General features: G+C 41.3%; 1 protein-coding gene across 1 annotated transcript; it reads right to left on the reverse strand.

Moving 5' to 3' along the window:
- Positions 1 to 2,591: 2,591 nt before the first annotated feature.
- Positions 2,592 to 7,017, reverse strand: slc26a1 (solute carrier family 26 member 1). The gene is made up of 7 exons (XM_084572478.1): positions 6,595 to 7,017; positions 6,054 to 6,260; positions 5,321 to 5,567; positions 4,981 to 5,212; positions 4,407 to 4,590; positions 3,693 to 3,980; positions 2,592 to 3,566 (listed from the first exon to the last, which is right to left on the reverse strand). The coding sequence occupies exons 1-7, from the start codon at positions 7,000 to 7,002 to the stop codon at positions 2,985 to 2,987; spliced, it is 2,148 nt and encodes a 715-aa protein (XP_084428604.1). The 5' UTR covers positions 7,003 to 7,017; the 3' UTR covers positions 2,592 to 2,984.
- Positions 7,018 to 23,334: the final 16,317 nt, after the last annotated feature.

Genomic DNA, 23,334 nt, shown 5'->3' on the forward strand with positions numbered 1-23,334 from the left:
AACCAGGAGAAACGGATTCAGGTTTCAAACAAGCCTACAGTTACATTAATAAGGTCAGCTACAAAACAAAAGGTACAACAAAACAAAAAAAAGAAGATGCCTTCTCTCCAAATAAAGGTAATAATTAAACACCCTCCTTCAAAAAGAACTTTTCTACTTAAGCCAGCACATAGTCTGAATGCTGCAGAATGACCCACTGGTAAGTGGATGACTCCTCTCTCTTAGTTTTATGTTATCTTCCTTGAGTAAGTGGCCTCAGGTGCACCTTTTGCAGGATCGGGGAAGGCCAAAGCAGACAGGAGGGAACAGAAAAGACAAGACATACGCAGAAAAAAATTGTCATGCAACAATGAAGAGTTTACTCGATGGGTAATATATCGCAGCGCTCCTAAACAAGAGGTTTCCAACCTTTCTGAATTCCTACAAAAATCATTGTGCAGTTGGGGTCACATTTTTATGACTTGTTCACAACTCCTGTAATATTTTGCACAACTGACCGATAACTTGCAGCTGGAGCCACAAACTGATTAGCTTCGCCTAGCTTAGCATAAAGGCTTTAAACAAAGAAAACAACAAGCATTAAATCCACATTCCTTCAATAGCTGTGTAAATGTTATGTTAAGCTGTGCCAAGTTTATTTTGAATATACTGATACTAGTTTCAATAAGCACCTCAGTTTTATATCTTTCAGTGATGGGTCATAGATTATATGGCACGTATACCTATTCAATCATTGACTACGTATGTGCAGGCAGACAGCTCGCAACGCGTTCACAATTAATAAGTAAAAGATGGGACACTCAGACATACCCGCATGAGTAACTGTGCTATAGATAATTACATGAACTGTTTGTAAGCATGTGCTTGACTTTGCGTTGCTGGAAGGGCCACTGACATTCAGAATGACCTTCACCATGCAACAAGACACAATGTCAGCATTTAAAAGTACAGTAATTATGTTCGCAAATAACAGCCTTGAGTGTGTTACCTCATTGGCTAATGGATATTTGTGTAGAGAAGCGTCTAATCAGCAAAAACTGTCAATATCTTTTGCACTACACATACTGTATAAATCTAATCTTTGCTTCTCTGAAACAATAAGCTCCAATTACATTACATTTTTGTGTGTTTTCTGTCATATTAATTGTTGTAAAGCACCAATGTTAATGTCACTGCAAATGAACAATTGTATATTATTTATATATTTTGCAGATAATCCAAAAAAACAATGAGAAAATGCTGAGGGAGGCTGTTCAGTATGCTATTTGGTCACTACAAGAGGCACTTTCACATTTCTATATAGCTGTTTTATCTGTTATCTAAAAATAAGCTATCAGTTGCAGTTATAATCACTAAAAAGTTATTAGTTCAATTCAAGTATTGAACATTAAACCAGTGTTTGCGGATGTTGAATGTCAACACTAAAAAAAAATAAAAAGAAAGTCAAGAGACTTCCCCTAAAAATATAATCACTATCACAATTCACCATAAATTAATAGATGGCAATGTTAGATGACAAAATAAATGTAGGAAAATACAAAATAATAATTTTAAAATTTACAATCATTTCTCATTATATGGACAAACAGATTTATGTCACGCATGTAAAGTTAGTACGTTTACTAGCTGTCTCAAAATTCTTAATTCTCAGTCAACAGGACAAAGACATAAAGAAAAACACTGGTTTAAAAAAACATACAAGATTGTGGTCTCTTTTTGCTAGTCACAAAATATTTGATTTAGCAAAAAGACGGCAGTGAAACAATTGACCAAAATGGCAAACCCCCGCCTGCCATCAGTTTGTTCGGTAAAAGCACAGACAGACGTTTTTCTTTCTTTTAGCATCGGAGGAAATATCTCAGACTTGTGTAAATCCGGACATTTTTCCACTGTTCCTTTTGGCTGATCAGAGGACAGTGTAAAAAAAATATACAAATTTAAAGCTTGTGTTCCCACCGTGCACAAGAGCGTCTTCTTTAAGTCAGAGTTTAACTAGGCCTCTAGAAATTATTTTAGGCCTAAGGTTGGCACTTAAGGATATATGACTGATAGTCTGGACTCTAGATTCCTAGTTGAAAGCCATTGCGGACTTTGAATTGAAGTAAACTGCAGTAAACAGCACTTTGCTACAGTGGGACTGTTGCGTTAAATGGAAACACACATATTAATCAGCAACTACTGGACATTAATTTACCTCATGCTCTGATATCACTAATGCTCTAGGGCCTTCAGACTCGCTTCCTGGCCAACTGTACCAAAGCATTGTCTTAAAGGGGTGATTTCCAACCTTTAGATTCAGCGACTAAAAATAAGCCACTGACGCCATGGATGTGTTTGATTTGCTTTCCGGCTGCACCGAACAGAAGGGAGTGGGCGGGGACTTCGTGAGAGAGTGACCGCCGCTGGCATAACAGATGAAGGAAATGTATAGCCAGACGTTTACTGTACAGTGAATCTTTACTAATTTTCCTCGTTTTACATCTTAATTTGAAAAAGTAGAAACTAAAAATATAACAAATATAAGTAAATGGGCATATACAGTCTGTAAAATTGGAAAACGTGCCTTTATAACTTTTTGTCATACATGAAAATGTTGCATTTTTTCACTTTTAACACTGAAGCTTTGTCAGCTATTGTAATACTGGATGATCTGTGAGCATGGTTTCTGACTTCCCTTTGCTTAAATCTGGTTTACTGAATTTCATATTGAGTCCAGCTCTTTAGATCTTAGGAAACAGTTAAAGAGAAGGCGTACTTAGAAGATCAAGTTTTCCGGGTATATAAGGACACAAAACTTCCTGAACAGGATACTCCTCCTAATTCAGTGCTTTTAGTACCTCTGTTTTCATGGACAAAGTTATCCAGCAGGCATCTTCGCCTATCTCCCTAATGCAGTTGTTACTTCCTGAAATCCTTGTAGGCACTCAAAGGAAAGGAGAAAGAGAAATGCAGAAAACGACAATATTTTCTCTATTATCGTTGATCTACACAACCGAGTCTTCTGACATGCTCCCTACCGCTGCATTTACACTGTTTGCATGAAGAACTGCAGAGTGAACTGTGTAAAACAGAAGGCTGCTCATGTCTTTGTCATTCTTTCCAAAGAACTGGCCTTTCTGCAGAGTATCAATGAGTGATGTGTTACAGCAGGCGAGGAGGATGCTCACGCCAATATCGTTGTATTCCTTGATGAGCCCTTTGAAAGCGGTCATCCCTGCTGAGTCTATGAAAGGAATGGCAGAGCAGTCTAAAACTATTGTGTGGAACTCCAGTTCTCTTTGGACAAGTCCTACGGCGACGTCCCCGTTGTTTGTCTCCCCATTTCCCTTGGCCTGCTTTGTGTACATCTCCTTGGCCTTCTTCTCTGCCTTCCTCCTCTTAGTCATCTCCAAGAAAGGTTCAACTCCGACAGCTTTGTAGAGGGATTTGAGGAAAGAGTCCTTGTTGGCATAGTACAGAGGAGCTTGGAAGCGGAATATTTGAACCCTGGGTGGAGGCGTGAGGTTCTTGTACTCTCCCAAGTCCTCATAAAAGTCAGTGTCATTGACTCGGCCCAGGAGAGAGACCTGGAATCAAACATCAGATTTTTGAGGTTATGGAATAACCTCAATAACATTTAGCTAAACAGGTTGATACACTTTAATTCAATTCTATCAACTTTCAAAAACCATTCATAGCAAGCATTTACTCACCTTTGGGTTTTGGGTCTTAAAGATGATGCAGCTCAGGGAAAAGATGATTCCGACAAGGAGGCCTAGCTCCACACTTATCAGAGCCGTGGCTGACATGGCGACCAGCCAGACGATGGTGTCAATCCGGTTTTCACGCCACTTAGCTGGAATGTCCTTGAACTTCCTCAGAGCCCCTCGAAGGCTGACAATGATGATACAAGCAAGAACACACTTCTGGAGTGCGTAGAAGAAAGGTGCAAAGAAGAGGAGGACAAGAAGGACGACCAGAGCACTGATCAGACTCGATACCTGGAGAGATGTGGAGAAGACAAGGATTTTATAGTTACAGTTATCGACAGCTCAAAATACCGTATGCTTTGCTGCTTGAATACTGAGGCTCTACACATTTCTTGAAGATAGACTTCAATAAGGTTCCTAGAAACTATTTGCTCTCATGGGAAAACTAGGCTTTGCCAACAACAATATAAAACCAGTATTTGGTTATGCTGAGTTTATTTCCATATGGTTTATTTGATAGGGCACACATAGCAGAGGCACAATTTCTAGGGCACCTCATTTACTATCACCTACCAATTCACCATCTAAGTCATCCTTGTTAAGCAAATAAATCCCGTGACAACGTTCTTCAAGTGTAGATCCGCTAGCTGGAAACAACAAGATTTGTAATAACACAGCTTCTGCTGGTTTGGTCATTTTCAAAAGCCAGAAATTCACCTGGGTCTGGCAGCCAGTTGAATCCTTCACCATGGTTTTTGCCAATGCGGCACTGGTGGTGAAACAGTGGAAGAAGGAGGGGATGATGTTACAGAGGCCGATGGCCAGCATCTCCTGGTTGGGACGGACGGTGTAACCATTTTTCTTGGCAAACATCTCGGACAGAGACACAGTGAAGGCAAAACTACAAGACACAAAGACAGTTTGGTGAATGGGTGAATGAAGGACACCACAGAACATGATGTGAACACTGATCGCGTTGTAATTACTTTGGTTGGCGGCAGATTCTTCACGTCTAAATCATTACCGGTTTCAGAGTTCAAGCTATGTTTTTTTGCAGAATGCATACAATTGGGTTGGTAATTTCCCTAGTTATGTCAATTTTGGCAAGTAGGTGTAATCAGGTTTCTTTGTGAGGGTAATCAGGTTTCTTTGTGAGGGTAATCAGGTTTCTTTGTGAGGGCAATCGTCTCAGTCAGAAACAAATTTGGCTACTACTTACCGTCTGTAATAACCCAGATAAGAAACACATATTGGTGCCAAGTTTGGTGCAGTTTAATTTGTTGTATATTACCTAATGACTGCCAGAGGAACGGCATCCATCGCTATCCGTGGCATTAGACTGAAGCTGGGCACCTGGGGAGGGATGAATCCTGTGGGAATGTGACCCGAAACACTGGTGCCATAACGGCTGTTCAGCTCCCCAAAATGGCTGGCCAGCGTAGCTCCTGCCACAACTACCAGTTCAGTTGGCAGAGGGATCTTTAGACGATCCTTGTAACGATCCTGGAGCTCTTTCCCAGCCACTATAATTAAAATATATATATATATATTAAAAAAAGTATGTTATAAAGTGTTAATGAAATACCTTCGGGAATTGAGGTAATTATATGTGAAGTGAGCTAATGACGGACCTAAAATTGAGATACAGATGGCACTAGTGATGAGGTCACACAGATTTGTCTTGTGAATGTTGGCGAAGATGTTGATCCAGGTAACGACCACTGTGCCGTAGCCCTGGTGACGAGGAATCTTCAAGCCCAGCAGGTATTTAGCCTGCACGGTTAGGATGGTGAAAGACGCTCCGGCAGCAAAGCCGTCGAGCATGGGAGCGGAAAGGTACACAGAGACGAAACCGAGCCTCAACACTGCCATCATAATCTGGTGAGGGGAGAAACACAAGGTTGGTGGGGATGAAAAGTAGAAGACCTAAAAAAGTAAAAGACCTAAAAAGTAGACTTTCTTCTTTATTTCGGTGACTGTAGGTGTTTAACATACTGTGGCAGGTTTGTGAAAAGGATCTATTGAAAAATTAACTCAGTGAAATATGTAACTGAAGCAAATAAAACTAATGCTATTTAACAAGGCCGAAGAGAAGGAAGGTGAAAGGAAATTACATTAGCAGGCTGTTGGACAACTAAAATCCTGCACTAACAGACATACTCTAGGTTCTGCATCCAGACCTCCATCTATGCCTGGGACTTAGGGTTAGGGTTAACACATGAGAATCTGTGAATTTGAATAATTGTTAACAAGCACATGTGCCTCAAGTGACTGTGTTGTCTTAAACCGCACAATTTCCCGTACCTAACTTTTGACATCTTGCGGCTTTGATGCAGTCAAGTCAAAATATGACTTTATATTTACCTGGTAGACGCCAGCCAGGAATGTAATGGCAGCTGCGATGCTGATGGCATAGCACTCCTTGCTGCACTCCATACCCATTAGCTCCACACTGTGGACTTTACCATCAGAGAAGTTTGTTCCAAGTGTACCATTGAAGAGATCATGACTAGATGGCGTGGAATCCTCATTGAGGTCAAAACCTGCCAGGAACACTTCCCTATCCACCACCTGCAGGCAAGCAGAACAACACCGGCAACAAATCTTAATTCATCAGTGCAAAAAACTTTCATCGCTGGTATCAAGTCATCAAGTAGGTCAAGCAATACGTTATTTTGTCACAATATGTGATTATTTAAACTGTAATAATTAATTATTACCCATTTAGCTCTGATAATATTGATCATATTTACTATTTCAAGAAATGTGCTTCTAAATTATAACTTCCTTCCAATTATACTTTCACAACATCCATAAATTATGGATTTTTCATAATAATGTCCTCTAACATATCATTAAAGACCAAAGTATGATCCTAGCTTGTCTTGACTTCGTGGCACATTACCTGTCCAACCATGAGGCTCATGAGGCTGAAGATCCCCACGGACACATGTCTGGAAGTCCCCATGAGGAAGTAGATGATGTTAGCATAAAATGAGGTGTATAAGCCATAGATGGGTTCCACTCCGGCCAGTAGGCAGTAGGCGATGGCCTGAGGCACCAAGATGATACCCACAATCATCCCAGACATCACATCACCCCAGATGTACTCTCTGAGCTTGTATTTTGGCAGCCAGCGCACCACAGGGAAGAATCCTGTCAGGGTGGATCGGACTCTGGGCACAGAGCAACTCACACCTTGCTTCAGCTTGGATTTGAGGACTGAAACTGCTGGCTGTCGCTGGCGAACCCGCCGCTCCAACAGAGGCGGCGGGGCCAGTAGGGTGTCTGAGTCCTTGGCGACCTCCTCCATGGTCTTGGGGAGGAAGAGGAGGCAGCACAGTGAGACAAAGGAATAGGGGTGAAGGAAGAAGTGGTCAGCTGTGCCCCTGGAAGACAGATACAGGTTTACAGTCAGTGGTTCTCACCAAAATGCATATATCTTTGAGAGCTATCTAACCAACACGCGGAATGCATTTTTGTCTTCATAAAACACGTGAAAAGGCAGGGATTTAAAATAGTTTGTTAACGTCTATGTTATCTCACTTGCAGTTTTCTTCTTCCGTCCTGCAGGCATGTGCGACCTCGTGTAAGGTAGAAGTACAATCAGGCCCCAACTGAAAGCATTCCTTTATAGCGCCCTGTGGTCTAAAACTTTAGTAACTTTAAATTAAATTCGATGTCCTAACTAAAATATTGGAATTTTAAGTCTCCAATCTGGATTGTAAGACCCTACGATTCCAGAAGTCTGTCCACTCAGTCTTTACTAATACATATTTTATTTCTTAACAAATCAAACACAAATAAACAGAAAATATAGTTACATGCAGGTTCCTCAGAGATCATATAATGTTTCCAGCAACAAACCATAGTTTTATGAACATGCTGTATTGTAGTGTATCTTGTGCTTTGTTGGTTGTTGTATCATCCTGTAAATATCCAGTGCATGATCATTCACTCAAGGTTATGAGTTAACTGTATAAAACCTCCCTTGGTAAAGGTAATGGACTAACAGTTGGACGAGTGTTAATGAGTGTTTTTTCCCAGAGCCCCAGTTAGCCAGTCACTTGCAGTTGAACCTCCTCAGTTTCCTGAAACACAACCACCCAGAGGAATAAATGTGCTGAAATCGTTTACACTGCAAATGCACCACGTGCAACGTTGGGCTAATTTGTTTTGTCTAATCTTGTCAGGATTGTGCCATGTATGGCTACAAGATTACAATTTAACTCGATGAGATACACTATATTACCAAAAGTATTCGCTCACCTGCCTTTACTCATTCTATGAACTGAAGTGCCATCCCATTCCTAACTCATAGAATTCAATATGATGTCGGTCCACCTTTTGCAGCTATTACAGCTTCAACTCTTCTGGGAAGACTGTCCACAAGGTTGAGGAGAGTGTTTATAGGAATTTTTGACCATTCTTCCAAAAGCGCATTGGTGAGGTCACACACTGATGTTGGTCGAGAAGGCCTGGCTCTCAGTCTCCGCTCTAATTCATCCCAAAGGTGTTCTATCGGGTTCAGGTCAGGACTCTGTGCAGGCCAGTCAAGTTCATCCACACCAGACTCTGTCATCCACGTCTTTATGGACCTTGCTTTGTGCACTGGTGCACAGTCATGTTGGAAGAGGAAGGGGCCCGCTCCAAACTGTTCCCACAAGGTTGGGAGCATGGAATTGTCCAAAATGTTTTGGTATCCTGAAGCATTCAATGTTCCTTTCACTGGAACTAAGGGGCCAAGCCCAGCTCCTGAAAAACAACCCCATACCATAATTCCTCCTCCACCAAATTTCACAGTTGGCACAATGCAATCTGAAATGTACCGTTCTCCTGGCAACCTCCAAACCCAGACTCGTCCATCAGATTGCCAGATGGAAAAGCGTGATTCATCACTCCAGAGAACGCGTCTCCACTGCTCTAGAGGCCAGTGGCGGCGTGCTTTACACCATTGCATCCGACGCCTTGCATTGCACTTGGTGATGTGTGGCTTGGCTGCAGCTGCTCGGCCATGGAAACCCATTCCATGAAGCTCTCTGCGTACTGTACTTGGGCTAATCTGAAGGTCACATGAAGTTTGTAGCTCTGTAGCAATTGACTGTGCAGAAAGTCGGCGACCTCTTTGCACTATGCGCTTCAGCATCCGCTGACCCCTCTCCGTCACTTTACGTGGCCTACCACTTCGTGGCTGAGTTGCTGTTTTTCCCAAACGCTTCCATTTTGTTATAATAGAGCTGACAGTTGACTGTGGAATATTTAGGAGCGAGGAAATTTCACGACTGGATTTGTTGCACAAGTGGCATCCTATGACAGTTCCACGCTGGAATTCACTGAGCTCCTGAGAGCGGCCCATTCTTTCACAAATGTCTTGTTTCACAGTCTGCATGCCTGAGTGCTTGAATTTATACACCTGGGGCCAGGCCAAGTGATTAGAACACCTGATTCTGATCATTTGAATGGGTGAGCGAATACTTTTGGTAATATAGTGTAAACCTTAAATGTCACAGGGAGTAATATATGAATTATATTGCCATGAAATACCTCAGCTTCTTTTATCCTTTCTTGTAAGTCTTACTCTGTGGAACTAGTGTACTACTGTTTGTTATCTGTACCCCTGTGCTGTTGAACTGTGGTCTGATATGTTGGTTGAGGTTGAGCGGGGACAGGCTTGTTACAAAAGTATCCCAAAGCGATGGGAATACTAAGAGAGTGTCCATATATGGGCAGTAAGAAAAGCCATGCTTGCTGTCACCGTGAAGTCAGCCCTGGTTTTACTTATGGAAGAAATCACTAGAAATGGAAAAGAATGCTGACTTTGGTACACTTTTGGTACAGTTTTCTGTGAATTGAATTTAAAGGCAGTAATGGATCTTACAGTAGATTTTCCAGCACAGTAGCGTGAATTCAGTTACAGTGGGATTCTGTACAACTGTGAAAATGTCCAACAGGATTTTAAAATCCATTAGTTACACTCCTCGTTTAACTTGCACATCAACATGTTCATGACACTCATTAATAAAGCTTGTGATCGCCAGGTCGCGGCAGGCTTTTCTTATGAGGTTACCGGTAGCAGCTGTGTTGTGACGGAGATAATCATGTCTTTGAAACCATAAAACACCCTAAATGACGTGTAATCGGCCTCTGCCATCACAACTGTGGTATGTGCTGTGATTTAGGCTTCCGGTGGCAGCACTGGCTGTTGTGGACTGATATGACAGAAAGATAAGGAAGAGTCATTTCTTTATGTATTTTTGCACTGGGTTCATTTTCTTTTGCATGACAAATGGTTAGTTTAACACCTTTTGATAATGGATTAGGTTTAACTGTTTATCTTCTTCATTCATTTTGTTTTCCCACTTTCTGTCACTGGGCTTTACTTTGTAGTTCATAACTTTGCATAAAAATGACTCGTTTACACAAATGACTAAAGAGCCCATTATGTTTACATGGGCACTTTAAATCTCACCTGACATTTTTAAACGAGAGAAGACACAGGAGACGAATAATGACCCTTTGCATTGAGCTAAAACACATAAAGTGAAAGAAAGACTTCCAACAACAAACCTCAGCTCACTCCTTGAAACAGATAAAAACCGTCCTGGTTATCTAAGGCACAACAGGAGTCACACTGAGGACATTTTGGGACCAAGCAAACAAAATTTACTTCAGTGTCAACCCTGAGCAGCACTGAAAGCAACAGATTAAAGCTTTCTGCCAGCCTTTTCTAATCCATGTTCTCCGCCTTTTCTCATGTGACATAAAAACACCCTACTGCTGCTTAGAGTCCAACCTCTCTTTGAATCATGAAGTACTCCATTCTGTTATGTTAAAAGCCAGTGTGTTTACACTGACATCAAAACTGAAGAAGGCTGACTAGTCCTCAGCTGTGAAAACAACATCTAGCAGATATTTGGTGTCTTTTTTTTTTTAACCACTTCCTGTAAGTCCTTCAAAACGACAGGCAGTGTGGATATACGTAAATTCAAACCTAATCATTGCATATGAATCTCTGAAGGCGTATTAACAGAGGTAGCTATAGTGTGTCTGTTATAGGCACATGCAGATGTACAGAACATTTTATAATAGGCCAAAAGTAGGAAGATATACATCATTACTGTCTTTAACATATCCTCACATATGAAAGTGACATACAGATTTAATGACAAAAACTACAACTGTCCGTGTGATGAGCTGAATGAGTAAAACAAATCAATTAAGATGTATCATCATGAAATCTGATAGTTTTACCACTTGACAATGGAAAACCTATTAAAACTGAGTCACCGACAGCTCCACATTCCCCTGACTCTCTTTGCTTGCTTTGCAGATGCTGCTTATTTTAAGAGCCAGCGGTGCTAAAATAAATGTAAATCATTGTCCACATTTAACTAAACTTAAAGGCGAGAGGCTGTTTCGGTAAATGTGACATTAAGGAAAAATGATAAAGATGAAAGGAAATAGTGACCGGGCTTAAATGTTTGTTACGAGACATTTTAGCCTGACTGTTACCAACGGGCAGGGTCTTTTGAAAACTGCAGAGAACTTGCTATCAATGAAGCTCTCACACAGACCTAAGAGCACCTCTCCAATTCGGTAATACTTGATGGTGCCCACTCCCTCCAGATCTCTAGAAAACACACTTATCTCACTTGTCTATAAATATCATGCTTTCAATTGTGAATAAAAGATTACAGATGCACTAAGGTTGTACATGAACCGTGTTATTGGGGCTGAATTACTACCATAAAATGATAACAGTGGGGTATAATCTATGTGACCTAGATATCCATTCACCTGCCGAGTGCAACTGTGCTCGCTGGATGTCAACTTAACAATAACAACAACAACATGTCTAATTTTCTACGTCCTGTCATATTTGTGGACTAGCCTTCAGACGAATTTCAAACGTTTGTGGTGAAATTAAAATAAAAGTGTTTCTCTGCTTCCAAATTCTAACACATTTCATTTCATTGAAGAGTGGTGATCTACTCACCTGCGGATTCTCTGGCTCAGGAGCAAACAGGACTCTTCAAGTGTCTCTTAAAGTCAACCTTAACTTCCTCTCACTAGCTGCATGCCTTTTCTTTTTCTCTTTCCTTTCTGCTCTCTGTGTCCCTCTTTCACAATATCGAAGCACACTACATGTGAGTCTGAGGAATATATAGTGTAGTAACATAAAAGCAGCCCTTTGCTCACCCTCACACTACTTCCTATTGGCCCGATCACTGGGAATGGGTGGGACTGTGTGTGTGTGTGTGCATGAGTGTGTGTGTGCAAGAGGTTAAATCGAGTCAATTTTTTACTGGATCGCAGTGTTTATCTAGCCTGTGTTATACCCAGGCCTATTCTTATGTCAGCGTGTCACTCTGTTTAAATATGTAGTGTAGATAGAGTGGATTACATGGCAAACAGAAGATAATCTGAAGTGCGACAAGCAGAAGAGTGCCGCTATTATCTGTGTGAACTGCGCGGGAAACATCTGTTTTCTATAGCAAATAAGCTCGTGTCAGAGTTGTGTTAAGAGTTGTTTGTATATCATAAGTGGGGATGAATAGGTGGTTCCAGCAAGGCGGCATAAGAACTAACACACAAATTGTTGAATGGTGTTATGTTTTATGTTTTATAAATGCTCTGAACATGCCATGCTTTGTAAAATCTGGTATTTTAATAGAGCATTAATAAAAATACTCAACACTGATTACACATGTATCACAAATCATTGTTAATTAATCATAATCCTTGTCAATGTCACTCAAGACATATTTAAGTGATTAGTATGAAGGCTTTAATGGCATAGGATTCCAACCAGCTGAATACACCTCTGTTTCCCATTGGAGAAAACAGTTACATTTACTGCACTGACAGCAACAGCATGAAGGAGTTTAAATCAAACGTTTTGCCAAAGAGCTGCTGTGTAGTGAACAGTGAATCCAAACGTGTTGATCTCCCATTACCCTTTGTCTTAGGACAAAGTTGAGATGGACTTTGCTCACAAGATTGCAGGATATAGCCGCACATGAGCTCTTCTCGCAAAGTGTGTTGGCAGCTGCACTAATCATCCGTCAGTGTCAGCTCGTCACTTGTATTACTTCACTCTATGAACTTAGCTCTTTGTGGTGCAAAACATGCCACTTTTACACCTGTAGCACAATGTTAGATGCCAGACTCCAAGTTTTATAGCCTTCTGTTATAGTATTTAAAGTTTCTTGGTAGGCAAACACTTAATGGTTGGGGCTCAGACTAGACCAACTGGGCTAATGATGTAGCTAGGTAACTGCCATAGGACAGTGCTATTGATAGCTGGTATACTGAACAGGCCTGAAGACTCTTTGTGGTGCAAAGACATGCCACTTTTACACCTGTAGCACAGTGTTAGATGCACGACCTCGAATATGATTGGTTAAAATGAACTTCGACTTCAGGTCTATGAGCATGAACAACCCAGCATGCATCACGTCAAGTCAGATCTGCACAGACCTGCATGAAGTCGAACACGCCTAATCACATTTCACGTGTATAACGCCTCTTCCGGCAACAAAGTTTCACGCGAGATTCAGGTTCACGTCCCAGAGAGTTCAGTTTCCCCAAGATGGCGCCCGCCTGGATATGTGAGCCAGACATGAACGGTACTGTGTTCCTTTTTTAATAAACTGCCTGTATACCTGCAAAGTTCTCAATGCTTCGGTTTACATGTAGAGACCCTAGTTATGCTACCGTGTAAGTGTGGTGATATTGTGAGCCTTGTTAGTGGTATAGAAATAGCGATTTCTTTTTATGTGTAAGTGTGCCCCGAAGGCTAGCGTTATACGCTAATTAGCGGTTTGCAAGAAAACTGGTCACATTTGACTAGCATGAAAACAAATACCAGAGAACGGTCGAACTCGGTACACATGTGTTATTAACCCCAGGTTCATTTTGCGCCGGAATTGTCCTTTAAGTTTCGTTTATCTGCCGGCCGAGTGAGTGGCTGCTGACTCTCGGTTAAGCAGGGATCCACGAGCAGCGGTTATGAGTCGGTTAAGTTTTTTTTCTCTGCGTATTGTGTCTGAGTGCCTTAGTTTGCTAGTGGTCAAGTCGGGTAGTAAGTTTTGATTCTCTGTCGAGTGAGATGTAAGATGTTTGAATGGTGCAGTTTATTGATTATATATCAATCAAACGTGGTAGGACTCAACCGAGCCGGTTAAACAGACGTCTAGATTCATGATTCTTGAGTCGTTTTTGATGGCCGGCCAAAGATTCGGCTCATATAACCACGGTTATATGAGCCGAATCTTATTTCCACCGCTACTGAATATTAATTGAAAATGAATGAAAATTAAATGCTATTGAATGTCATTATTATAATTTAAAAAAAAAAAAATTAATTAAAGTGACGGGTAAAAATGGATTATGACGGGATTTTTATGACGCGTTCAGTCAAAATGACGGACAACGAAAAAGTCTAGCGCAACCTCTGCACAAGGTGGCTAGTACGTGTACCAAGGTTTATAGCCTCCTGTTATATTTAAAGTTTCTTGGTAGGCAAACACTAAATGGTTGGGGCTCGGACTAGACCGACTGGGCTAACACATAGGCTTTGACGTAGCTAGGTAATTGTCATAGCACAGCGTTATTGGTAGCTTGTATACTATTTGTAGAACAGGACTGTTAAGTTAAATATGTCACTGTTAATTTGCTCACCATACTAAGGTATAAATAGATCAATTTTAGGGGGACTGAAGGGGGATGACTGACGATGGATCAAATTTCAATTGTCTATTCATTCTGCACATTCTCTAACATGCAGTGTGGTCATTTGCTTGAAATTGTGTTTTGGGTCAGTCACAGACTAATTTGATAAGCTGGTCTTTTCTCTGTATTTGTTGTAGCACTTTTGTCATGATCTTGTAGTTTTAGTACATCTGTTGTAATCCTGTTTGGTTTCTTTGGGTTAGCAGTTTTTTATTTTGTAATCGTCCTCCCCGGTGTTTCTTGTCCTTCTTGACTTCCTGTTCCCCCTCTTTGATTGTTTGATTGGTTTCATCCTGGTGTGCTCCGCCCTGATTAGTTTCACCTGCGTCCCATCAACCCCTCTGCCCATGTGTATATATAGTCCTGCCTTTTCCTTTGTTCTCCGTCAAGTTATCTGTCAGTTTTCTTCTGTGCTGTTGTCCCTGTGTTGTAAATTCACCTCTGTGTATGTTCCCTTGTCTTCCTGTTCAGTTCCTCATGTTCCTGGGTTCTTATCTTGCTTTTGTTTTTTGTATTACTCTTGTTTTTGGATTACTCTGCCAACCTCGCAGCACCTTTTGCTCCTTTCATTAAATTTACTTTGAGTTGCTCAGCCTGCCTCTCTGGATTGGGTGTTTTGCACTTGAGTCCTTCCTCCCTTGCTACACATTACTCACACCCACAATTATTTTACTTTTAAGTTCCCCAGTGTTCCCGTCTGGTAAATGTTGGTCCACACTTCAACGTAACAATGCGTGGAAGGACCTGCTCCGTTTGTATACGTCAGCATCCTTTCCAAATGCCAGACTCCTCAGTGAAGTAAGATGAAATTGCGGATTGCACAGACGAGTCACAAGCAAGAATCCTCAATGCAGCTGCCAATACACAGTGCACAGATGAACCGGAGAAGGACTTGGAAATCCGTCTTGTTGCCATAGTACATCCATCCTGAGCAAGTTCCCCCTGACCTGCCAGTCTGTGTGTCATATGCATGAACCTTTAATGTCCTCAGAGACAGAATAAATTAACTTATGACAAAAAATTATCACAGCGTGCAGTATGTGACATGTGTCTGTTTATCAGGTAAAGTCGGGTCTGATAAAATATATACAAAATGAACCGGGTACTTAATTCATGAAGTCAAGCAATAGAGAAAAGGCAAAGGTTCAACTGCAGGCATTCCCCGAAAAGACTTTACAATCTTAACTCACACATTTTGCTCCAAGGAAACTTGTTTCCAATCGCCTGAAAAGTTAGTTTGAACTGTTTAGGCAAGAAAACAGACAAAATAGGTCTACTAGAGTGGCATTATTAATTAAACAGCACAATCTGCATTACATCAAAGTTTTAAAAAAAATGTAAACAATCAAAAATCAAATCAAAAATAACTCAAATGTGACAGCATTTGGCAGCAGTACTAATGATACGGGAATTGTTGTAGAATGTCCAGGGACACTGGGACAATGTCACGTTCTTTCAGTGGAAAGAATGAGCATCTGGGTCATGAATATGATTACTTCCTGGTTAAAATCTTACTGAAAGGGTCCAGTGCAACAGTGCTTGTAAAGTTGTTGTTTTGTTCCCAGCTGAAGCAGATGAACCAGAACCAAACTGTAGTTTGTAGTACTGTACTGGAGAAAACCTGAACGTCAGCAGCCTGAGCTGTGATGTGTTCTAATGCTTAGGAAAAAAAAGAAATCTATGAAATGGACTGAACAAAATGATCTGTAGTCCCATATGTAATGCAATCTCCAGTCAGATGTAGGTACAATAACATCCACATTCTAAGGCAAAGAGGCCAAAAATAACAAACGTTCAGTTTCATCTTCAAACATGAGTGTAAGGCAGGGGTGTCAAACTGATCCGTGAAAGGGCCGCTGTGGCTGCAGGTTTTCATTCCAACCATGCAGCACATGCAGTGGGTGTGGCTGGCAAGTTTTTGTTCCAATCAAGCAAGAGGACGCCTGAAATGACTGCGTGAAGGCAGTTCAGTTGATTGATTGAGCGAAGTCAGGTGTGCTGCCGCATGGTTGGAATGAAAACCTGCAGCCACAGCAGCCCTTTCACGGATCAGTTCGACACCTGTGGTGTAAGGGCTGCCAAACACCACCAAACGTTATCTGGATCTTACTTCTGTATTATTTTTTAAATGAACTTCAGCATGAAGACTTTGCAGAACTTGTTGCTGTTGGTACAACTTTGTATTAGAGTAATTAAGAGGGCGTCCTTAAGAGTCGGTTCCTGTATCTGAGCCACGTGTGTTTCCACATTCTCCAGACTTTTTAGGGGACTAAGGGGGCAGGTTCTCAGTCTGTTAGTAACACCGGGGGACGTGAGCACAGATTCTGACCGTTTCTCACTCCGATATTCACATGTTTCTGACCTTGAAATGTCATTTTTCAGACAAATTAACGTTCATGACCTGCCTGTGTCTCAGCAGCACTCTCTTGCCACATCTGGCGCCACAGATATGTTTTCCAAAAGTGATAAAATCATGAAACGAAAAAGATGCACGGAAAATGTGTACCTTTTCTAGTGTTGTATAGGGTTGACATACTTTAGACAAGCAACGGTCAAAACAAGCACCCTATGGTGGAATAATTGATCTATATTTCCAAACCATGCAGATGGAAATAGATTAGCTATAAATATTAGTTGAGGTTGTTTTTGTATTGACCTTTTACGATTAGGATTTCACACTTAACCGTTTACATGGACGCTTAATAAAATCACCTGACACCGGTTTCAAGTCCAGGGTGCAAAGTATGGGTAGAAAGATCTCTTGGAGAGAGCAAACTTAGGAGATATGAAGTGGAAACTATTTAACACCATTAATATACTGTATTGTGGTGCAACAATCTCTGTGTTAATATGTTAAGTGGCCTCCCAGTGACATTGCTTAATTGTGTTTTATCTAAGAACATACAAAAGGTATTTAATAAGATAAGCTAAGCTACAAAGTACAGATGAGTTCCAGGGGTTGGTGCAAATGGTCTCAGGGAATGTGTGTGGGTTTGTTTGCTTTTTGTATGTAGCTGCTGTGGTCTCAGCATTAACTGAGGCTAAAATGTTGATGATGCAAGAGAAGACAAACCCACAAAGAAGACATAGGACATCTTTTTGGAGTAAAACCTGAATGAGTGAATGAAGGACCTTTAAATAGGGGTGAAATTTAGTGTGTAAGACAGTGGATCTGTGTGTGTGTGTGTGCATGCCTATGCATGTGCAAGTGTGTGGGCGTGTCCCTGTGTGCATTATGTTGCTAGACTGAATGGCATCATTGTCAGTGATGTTGTGAAGATGACTGTGTTTTTTTTTTTCTAATGCACTCAGTCCTAGTTTCAGTCACTGCTGTAACACACCACAAATGCGTTGTCACTTCCTTCTTACAAAAAGTGGACTAAACTAACATTCACGACAAGCGAGAGGTTTCCGCCTGCTTGCCACGAAACCTTTGTTGGCCCCTCTGCCGTGTGGACAAAATCCTTCTCCATCTGAGAGGATTAGCGCACTGCCCCTTTAAATCCACCAGCAGCATCCATCTGTCTGCAAGTCTGCTCCACTGTTTGCAGGCTGCCTCATTCACAGCATTCACTGTGATTTTTATGAGAAAGTCAAGTGAGCGGGACTCACCCGGAGAGAAGGAGCAGCTAGAAGGTGTCGTGGAAGCCTCGCTGGCCATGCCTCCCTGAGTGGTGCCTCCTTGTTCACCATCAGCCTGCTTTCCTCTGTACTGCTGCTGCTGATGCTCGCTCACTGCCTCTTGCTTCTTCCTGCTTCCTCGTGCAAAGCATGACGGGAGCAGCAAACCCCCCCCCCTCGTTTCTGTCTGAGGATTGGAGCCTAGCAGGGGGGAGGAGAGGGGAGCGAAGGGATGGAGGGATGAGGGGGGGCTGTTGGCAGTGGATGGTGGTTACCATGGTGACTAACTCCTGCACCTTTCTCCACATTCTTTAATAGTAATGGAGCAAACAAAAACTGTTATTTAATAATATACAGCTCAATTGATGTGTTTAGGTATCTCTCCCTTTTAATCAGAATCAGAATCAGAATCAGAATAGACTTTATTGCCAAGCATGATCGTACATACAAGGAATTTGCTTTGGTGTTGTTACGCCTAAAATAAAATAAAATAAAATAAAATAAAATAAAATATAGAAACTATATTATATAATAAATATAGAAACTTGCTGTAAACATAGAAATACAACAAAATACAAAAATATATACACAGTATATATATGTATATTCCACCAGAACATTTACTGTGGGATGGTAGTGGGTTTGATGTGTTCATGGGGGGGGGCTTGGCATTGTTCAGCAGACGCACTGCGGATGGAAAAAAACTGTTCGCCATGCGAGTGGTCCTGCATTCGATGGATCGCAGCCGTCTGCCAGAGGGGAATTTAATTTAATTTGTACTTTAAGTAATATGTGGTTAATACTGCACCTATAATATAAAACACATAAATCAGCAGAGCAACCATTTTTACTAGTACCTCAACATTTGCAGTTTAGCAGTGACAGAAGTATTCACATAGAGTAGATACATGTAGGCAGTGTTATTGTATATTATGATTTAGTATTTGATTAGAGATAAAGTCCTTGTAGGCTCCTCTCACCGCTCAGCAGCCATCCTGGTAAAGCCTGCAGGCAGTTGTTTTAGGTTAACAAAACCAGGCCTCTATCTAAATGAAGGGGGAGGGAGCCATACAATTAATCTCAGTGGTCACCGTTGTTATGGCTGTGAGTTATGCACCGATCAGCCGCAACATTAAAACCACTGACAGGAGAAGTAAATAACATTGACCATCTTGTGACAATGCAATGTTCTGCTGGGAAACTTTTGGACATGGCATTCATGTGCATGTTACTTAGACATGTAGCACCCACCTAGACCAGACCAGACACCCCCACCCCATAGCAATGACACTCCTTGATGGCAGCAGCCATCCCCAGCAGGATGCAGCCAGACACATGCACACACACAAAAACGGTTCAGGAACAACTCAAAAAAACATGAAGAACAGCACAAGGTGTTGACCCGGTCTCCAAATTCACTAGATCCCAAACTGATCAAGTATCTGTAGGATGCACTGGAACAATTCTGATTCACCGAGGCCCCTCCCCTCAACTCATAGGACTCAAAGGCCCCCACTAACAACATTCTGTTACCATACACCACAGGACACCCCCAGAAGGTCCATGTCCATTCTCTGATGAGTCACAACTGGTCTGGAGGCACAAGATGATCATAATGTTATGCCTGATTGGTGTATAGTGTGTGTTGTCTGCCTTTTTAGTACTGTGCCCCCCCAAATGTGATCAATACGACATTTATATTGAGATTATTAAGGTGGTTCACCTGTGGAACTTTGTCTCCAAATGCTGTGACCCCAGTTTGTCAGACCTGTTGACAGCCTTTGAAATCCAGAGTTTCGTCTTGATAACCTCAAAGGTCCTACTGAAGACAGTGAAGCATTCACTAAAAACTCCCCATCTTCTACTCATTAACCCCCCGAGTTGAGAATTAACTGCTTACCTATCAGGAATGTAAATGTTTAAAGAAGATTAGCTGTCACATAATGAAAACAGTCAAGTTGTTGCTCACTTTAATCACGTTGCAAACCTTCACTTCAAGTATTTTTTGACTCAGCAGAGCAAATCCATGCCCTGCTTAGTGCCTCAAACCAAGTCTGAATTTAGTGACGAGTGTGCAGGATTTTGCATCAGTTGCTGCATTGAAGTGGACAATAGTATTCCACAAATAATAAGAATAAAAACCTACCACAAATAAAAACGTGAATCTGACACAGATTCGACTGAGAGGGTTGCAGTTGTTCCTCTCTGGTTCCTCTTGAGTCTTGGATAGAAACATGACGATAGTAAAACAGAACTAGTCTGTGGCTGATACAACTTTTTTATTTTGAAGATCTTCAAACAGCCAAAGATTGTTCAACGCCTCACTGGCCGAGAGGTTTTGAATACAAATGATGTGGATCCATTGTGGTCATCTTCAAGTGAATAAATTCCTTATTGCCAATAAAGTAGGGGAAAAACTGTATTCAACACTCCATAGAAACACATTTTAAAAAGGTTCTGTTCTGATTGCTTGATGCATGTAAACTAAACATTTAAGTTGGAATCAATAACCAGACAGATTTCAATCAGGCTAAAGAAATATTGCCCATATAAATGTGATCAGCGTCCATCCAGCCTGACCTAGTGTTGGGTTCCAGGACGGTGTAGTACATTTCACAACATTTTCCATGAAGACATAAACTATTGATAATGATTCACTTAAAACGTTACCAGTTGCAGCTCTTTGCTTATCAAGCACAAACATATCAACTGATAACCTAGCATATGGTCATTAATTGTCACAGAGGTGATTTCAAATCAGTTTCTGACACCAAGGAAGTTCATATAAACACGTCCTTACCCTAACTGTTTGTTTGCTTGGTTCTTTCTTGGTTCTTTCTTACTTCTTTTTTATCCTTTTTTATCCAAGCATCCAAGTTTGCCGTTGTAGAAGTTCCTCATTAGGATTATCTAAAATGAACATTGCAAAGACCGAGCTGTTGGTTTCCACACTACAATGAAGCACAAAGGCTTCTCAGAGAGAAAGAGGGGACAGTGCAGAATATAATAACACTAATAACACACAATAATACAACGAAAAACAAAAAGCGCCCAAGTGTTAAGGCACCATCGAACAGAACACACAACTGGAGGAGTTCAAGTTTCCCCTTTCCCCTTCCAGTGTTGCAGCTACATCTAGTGGTAGTGATAAGACATGCAGGTGGGTTTTCAGAGCTCAGGGAAAGTGACACTACTTTCTTTCCTATGTTTTTTTTTTCCCTACATCCACAGATCACATACTATAGCGTAATTTATAATGTTAGCTTTGTTTTGCCGATGGACAAGGGAATGGATGAAGTAACAGATAAAAGACAAAAACAGAGAGAGAGGGACAACACGATCTGAAATATTAATATTTGTATTAGGAAAGAATTTTCCAGGCTTAGTTTAGACACACATATTGTCTAAAAACACTTCTGATAAAGTATAAATCCCACCTCTCAGCTTTGTGTCAAATTGTCAATCATGTGCTCATTGCCCTCCCTTGTGGCAGCTTTTGCAACTACAGTTCTCACCAACAATCAGATATTATAGGGTGTTTTCTCCTCTCAGGCCTCAGGGGGCAGTATTGAGCACTTTAAAGTTTGGCCTACCTCAACAAGACCCTTAAGTAGACAATAAATTTGACACAAGGTGAGATGTATGCCTCATTGAAAGTCATTTTAAGCTATAATTTGTGATTCTACATACAAAGTATTCGAGGATGAGGAGTAACTGTTTGGTTTGGCTGCCACTTACCTCTCAGCTTGTCAATGGAAACCATGTGAGTCTCCCACACAACCAGTGTGGCCAGTCTCAAGGTGCTGCTTTGATGTCTCTGAACTCTTACCTCGATAAGTAATAAATCCGCCGAGAGGCTGTATTCCCGAGAAAGTACATTTTAAATCCACGAGCGAATAGTTTTTTCAGTGTCTGTTGGAGACGCCGAGATTCACGCAAGAACGAAAACATCTCTTGAAGCAACTTGCACATCTGGCTTCTCTGGGCCCATAGAAGGAGCTGGATCTGCGTCTGATGGGGTTAAAAATACATTTTGGTTCCTGCGTTAGTCTCAGATTATTTTAGCTCTGGCTCTGCAGTGCTCTGAGACAAAGCCTTGAGATCTTCAAGGCTTTGGCCAGGATATAATCCCAGAGAGATTGTCCAGGAGTCAGAGAGAGTTTTGAGAAGGCTCACGGAATAATGAATTCCTCCTTTGGATCTCCAATAATTGGTTAATGGCCAGCAGACTCAATCAAGTCGGCAAATCAACTCCATTTTTTTTATTTTTTTCAGCAGCCTGAGGGAATGATTGGGGATAATCGTGTTTGCCGTTACCAAACATGCTTCCTGACGAGGGGCTTTGTGCGTAATTGCCACTTGCTGCCGCCGCCAACAATAATAAAATCTTGTTAAAAATATTTCTGGCCCGCGTAGAATAATATTAGTCTGTGATTGATGCTCAAGTTGTCTCACTGAAGACAGGAGCACATCACAGAGCTCTACTGTATGATCACCAACAGCAGGTGTACAAAGACTAAGTAGTCTTCCTCCAAATGGGGAAAATACATTTGCTTAAAAAAAAATCATTTGATGAGCTGCAAGCGTATTTGACAGATGTTGGGCAGCGGTTCCCAAAATAGAGACTGGGCCCTTACAGGTGGCCACAAAATTAATTTTGTGGTGACGAAGTGAAAAGTAGGAACAGGAAACTGTGTTTTTACTGTGAAACAATATGGGTGTGAGAAATACTGAGAAAAAGATTTTCACATTAAAACCACAGTTTTTAACTAGCTGTGAGTGACTGTTGTAGACTGACCATGTGCTTCTGAATATAGTCCAGTCAAGCTGTGTTCCACGGATACTTTTAGGTGATTTCAGTCGGCCTGCCCACACTGTTCTCATTGAGTCTCATAATGAAGCAGTTCTCTTTCAAACTGCAAAAGCAGCAATGCAATATGAAATGGTTCAGGTTAGGCTTGCACTAAAACGGCTTTCATAATAAGTAACGTGTTTTTTTTCTATGCCACTCAGTCAATGATCACTTGCCGTGCTCTCCGTGGAGGAGGAATTAGTCAGAAACTTGTCTGGAGAGAGACGATCAAACATGGACTATTATCACTGTATATATTTCTCTCTCTCTCTCTCTTCTGTCTCTGTCCAGTAAGTCTTTCTGTTGTTTGTCTTCACTAAAAAAATATAAAAAGAAAAAAAGGCTCTGGGGCTCAGGAGGATTTGTTTTTAAAGGTGTCTGTGGTTTCGGTGTCACTGGTTTTCAGTTCCAGCGTTCTGTCAGTGTATAAGCCCCATA

The sequence above is a fragment of the Chelon labrosus genome, assembly GCF_963514085.1.
Source record: "Chelon labrosus genome assembly, chromosome: 22".
Lineage (NCBI taxonomy): Eukaryota > Metazoa > Chordata > Actinopteri > Mugiliformes > Mugilidae > Chelon > Chelon labrosus.

Coding starts and splice junctions, on each gene's coding strand:
- slc26a1 (XM_084572478.1), bottom strand. CDS start 7,002: ATGGAGGAGGTCGCCAAGGACTCAGACACCCTACTGGCCCCGCCGCCT. Junction 6,261..6,594: donor TGAGCCTCATGGTTGGACAG/GTAATGTGCCAC, acceptor GCTTGCCTGCAG/GTGGTGGATAGGGAAGTGTT. Junction 3,567..3,692: donor TTAAGACCCAAAACCCAAAG/GTGAGTAAATGC, acceptor GTTTGATTCCAG/GTCTCTCTCCTGGGCCGAGT.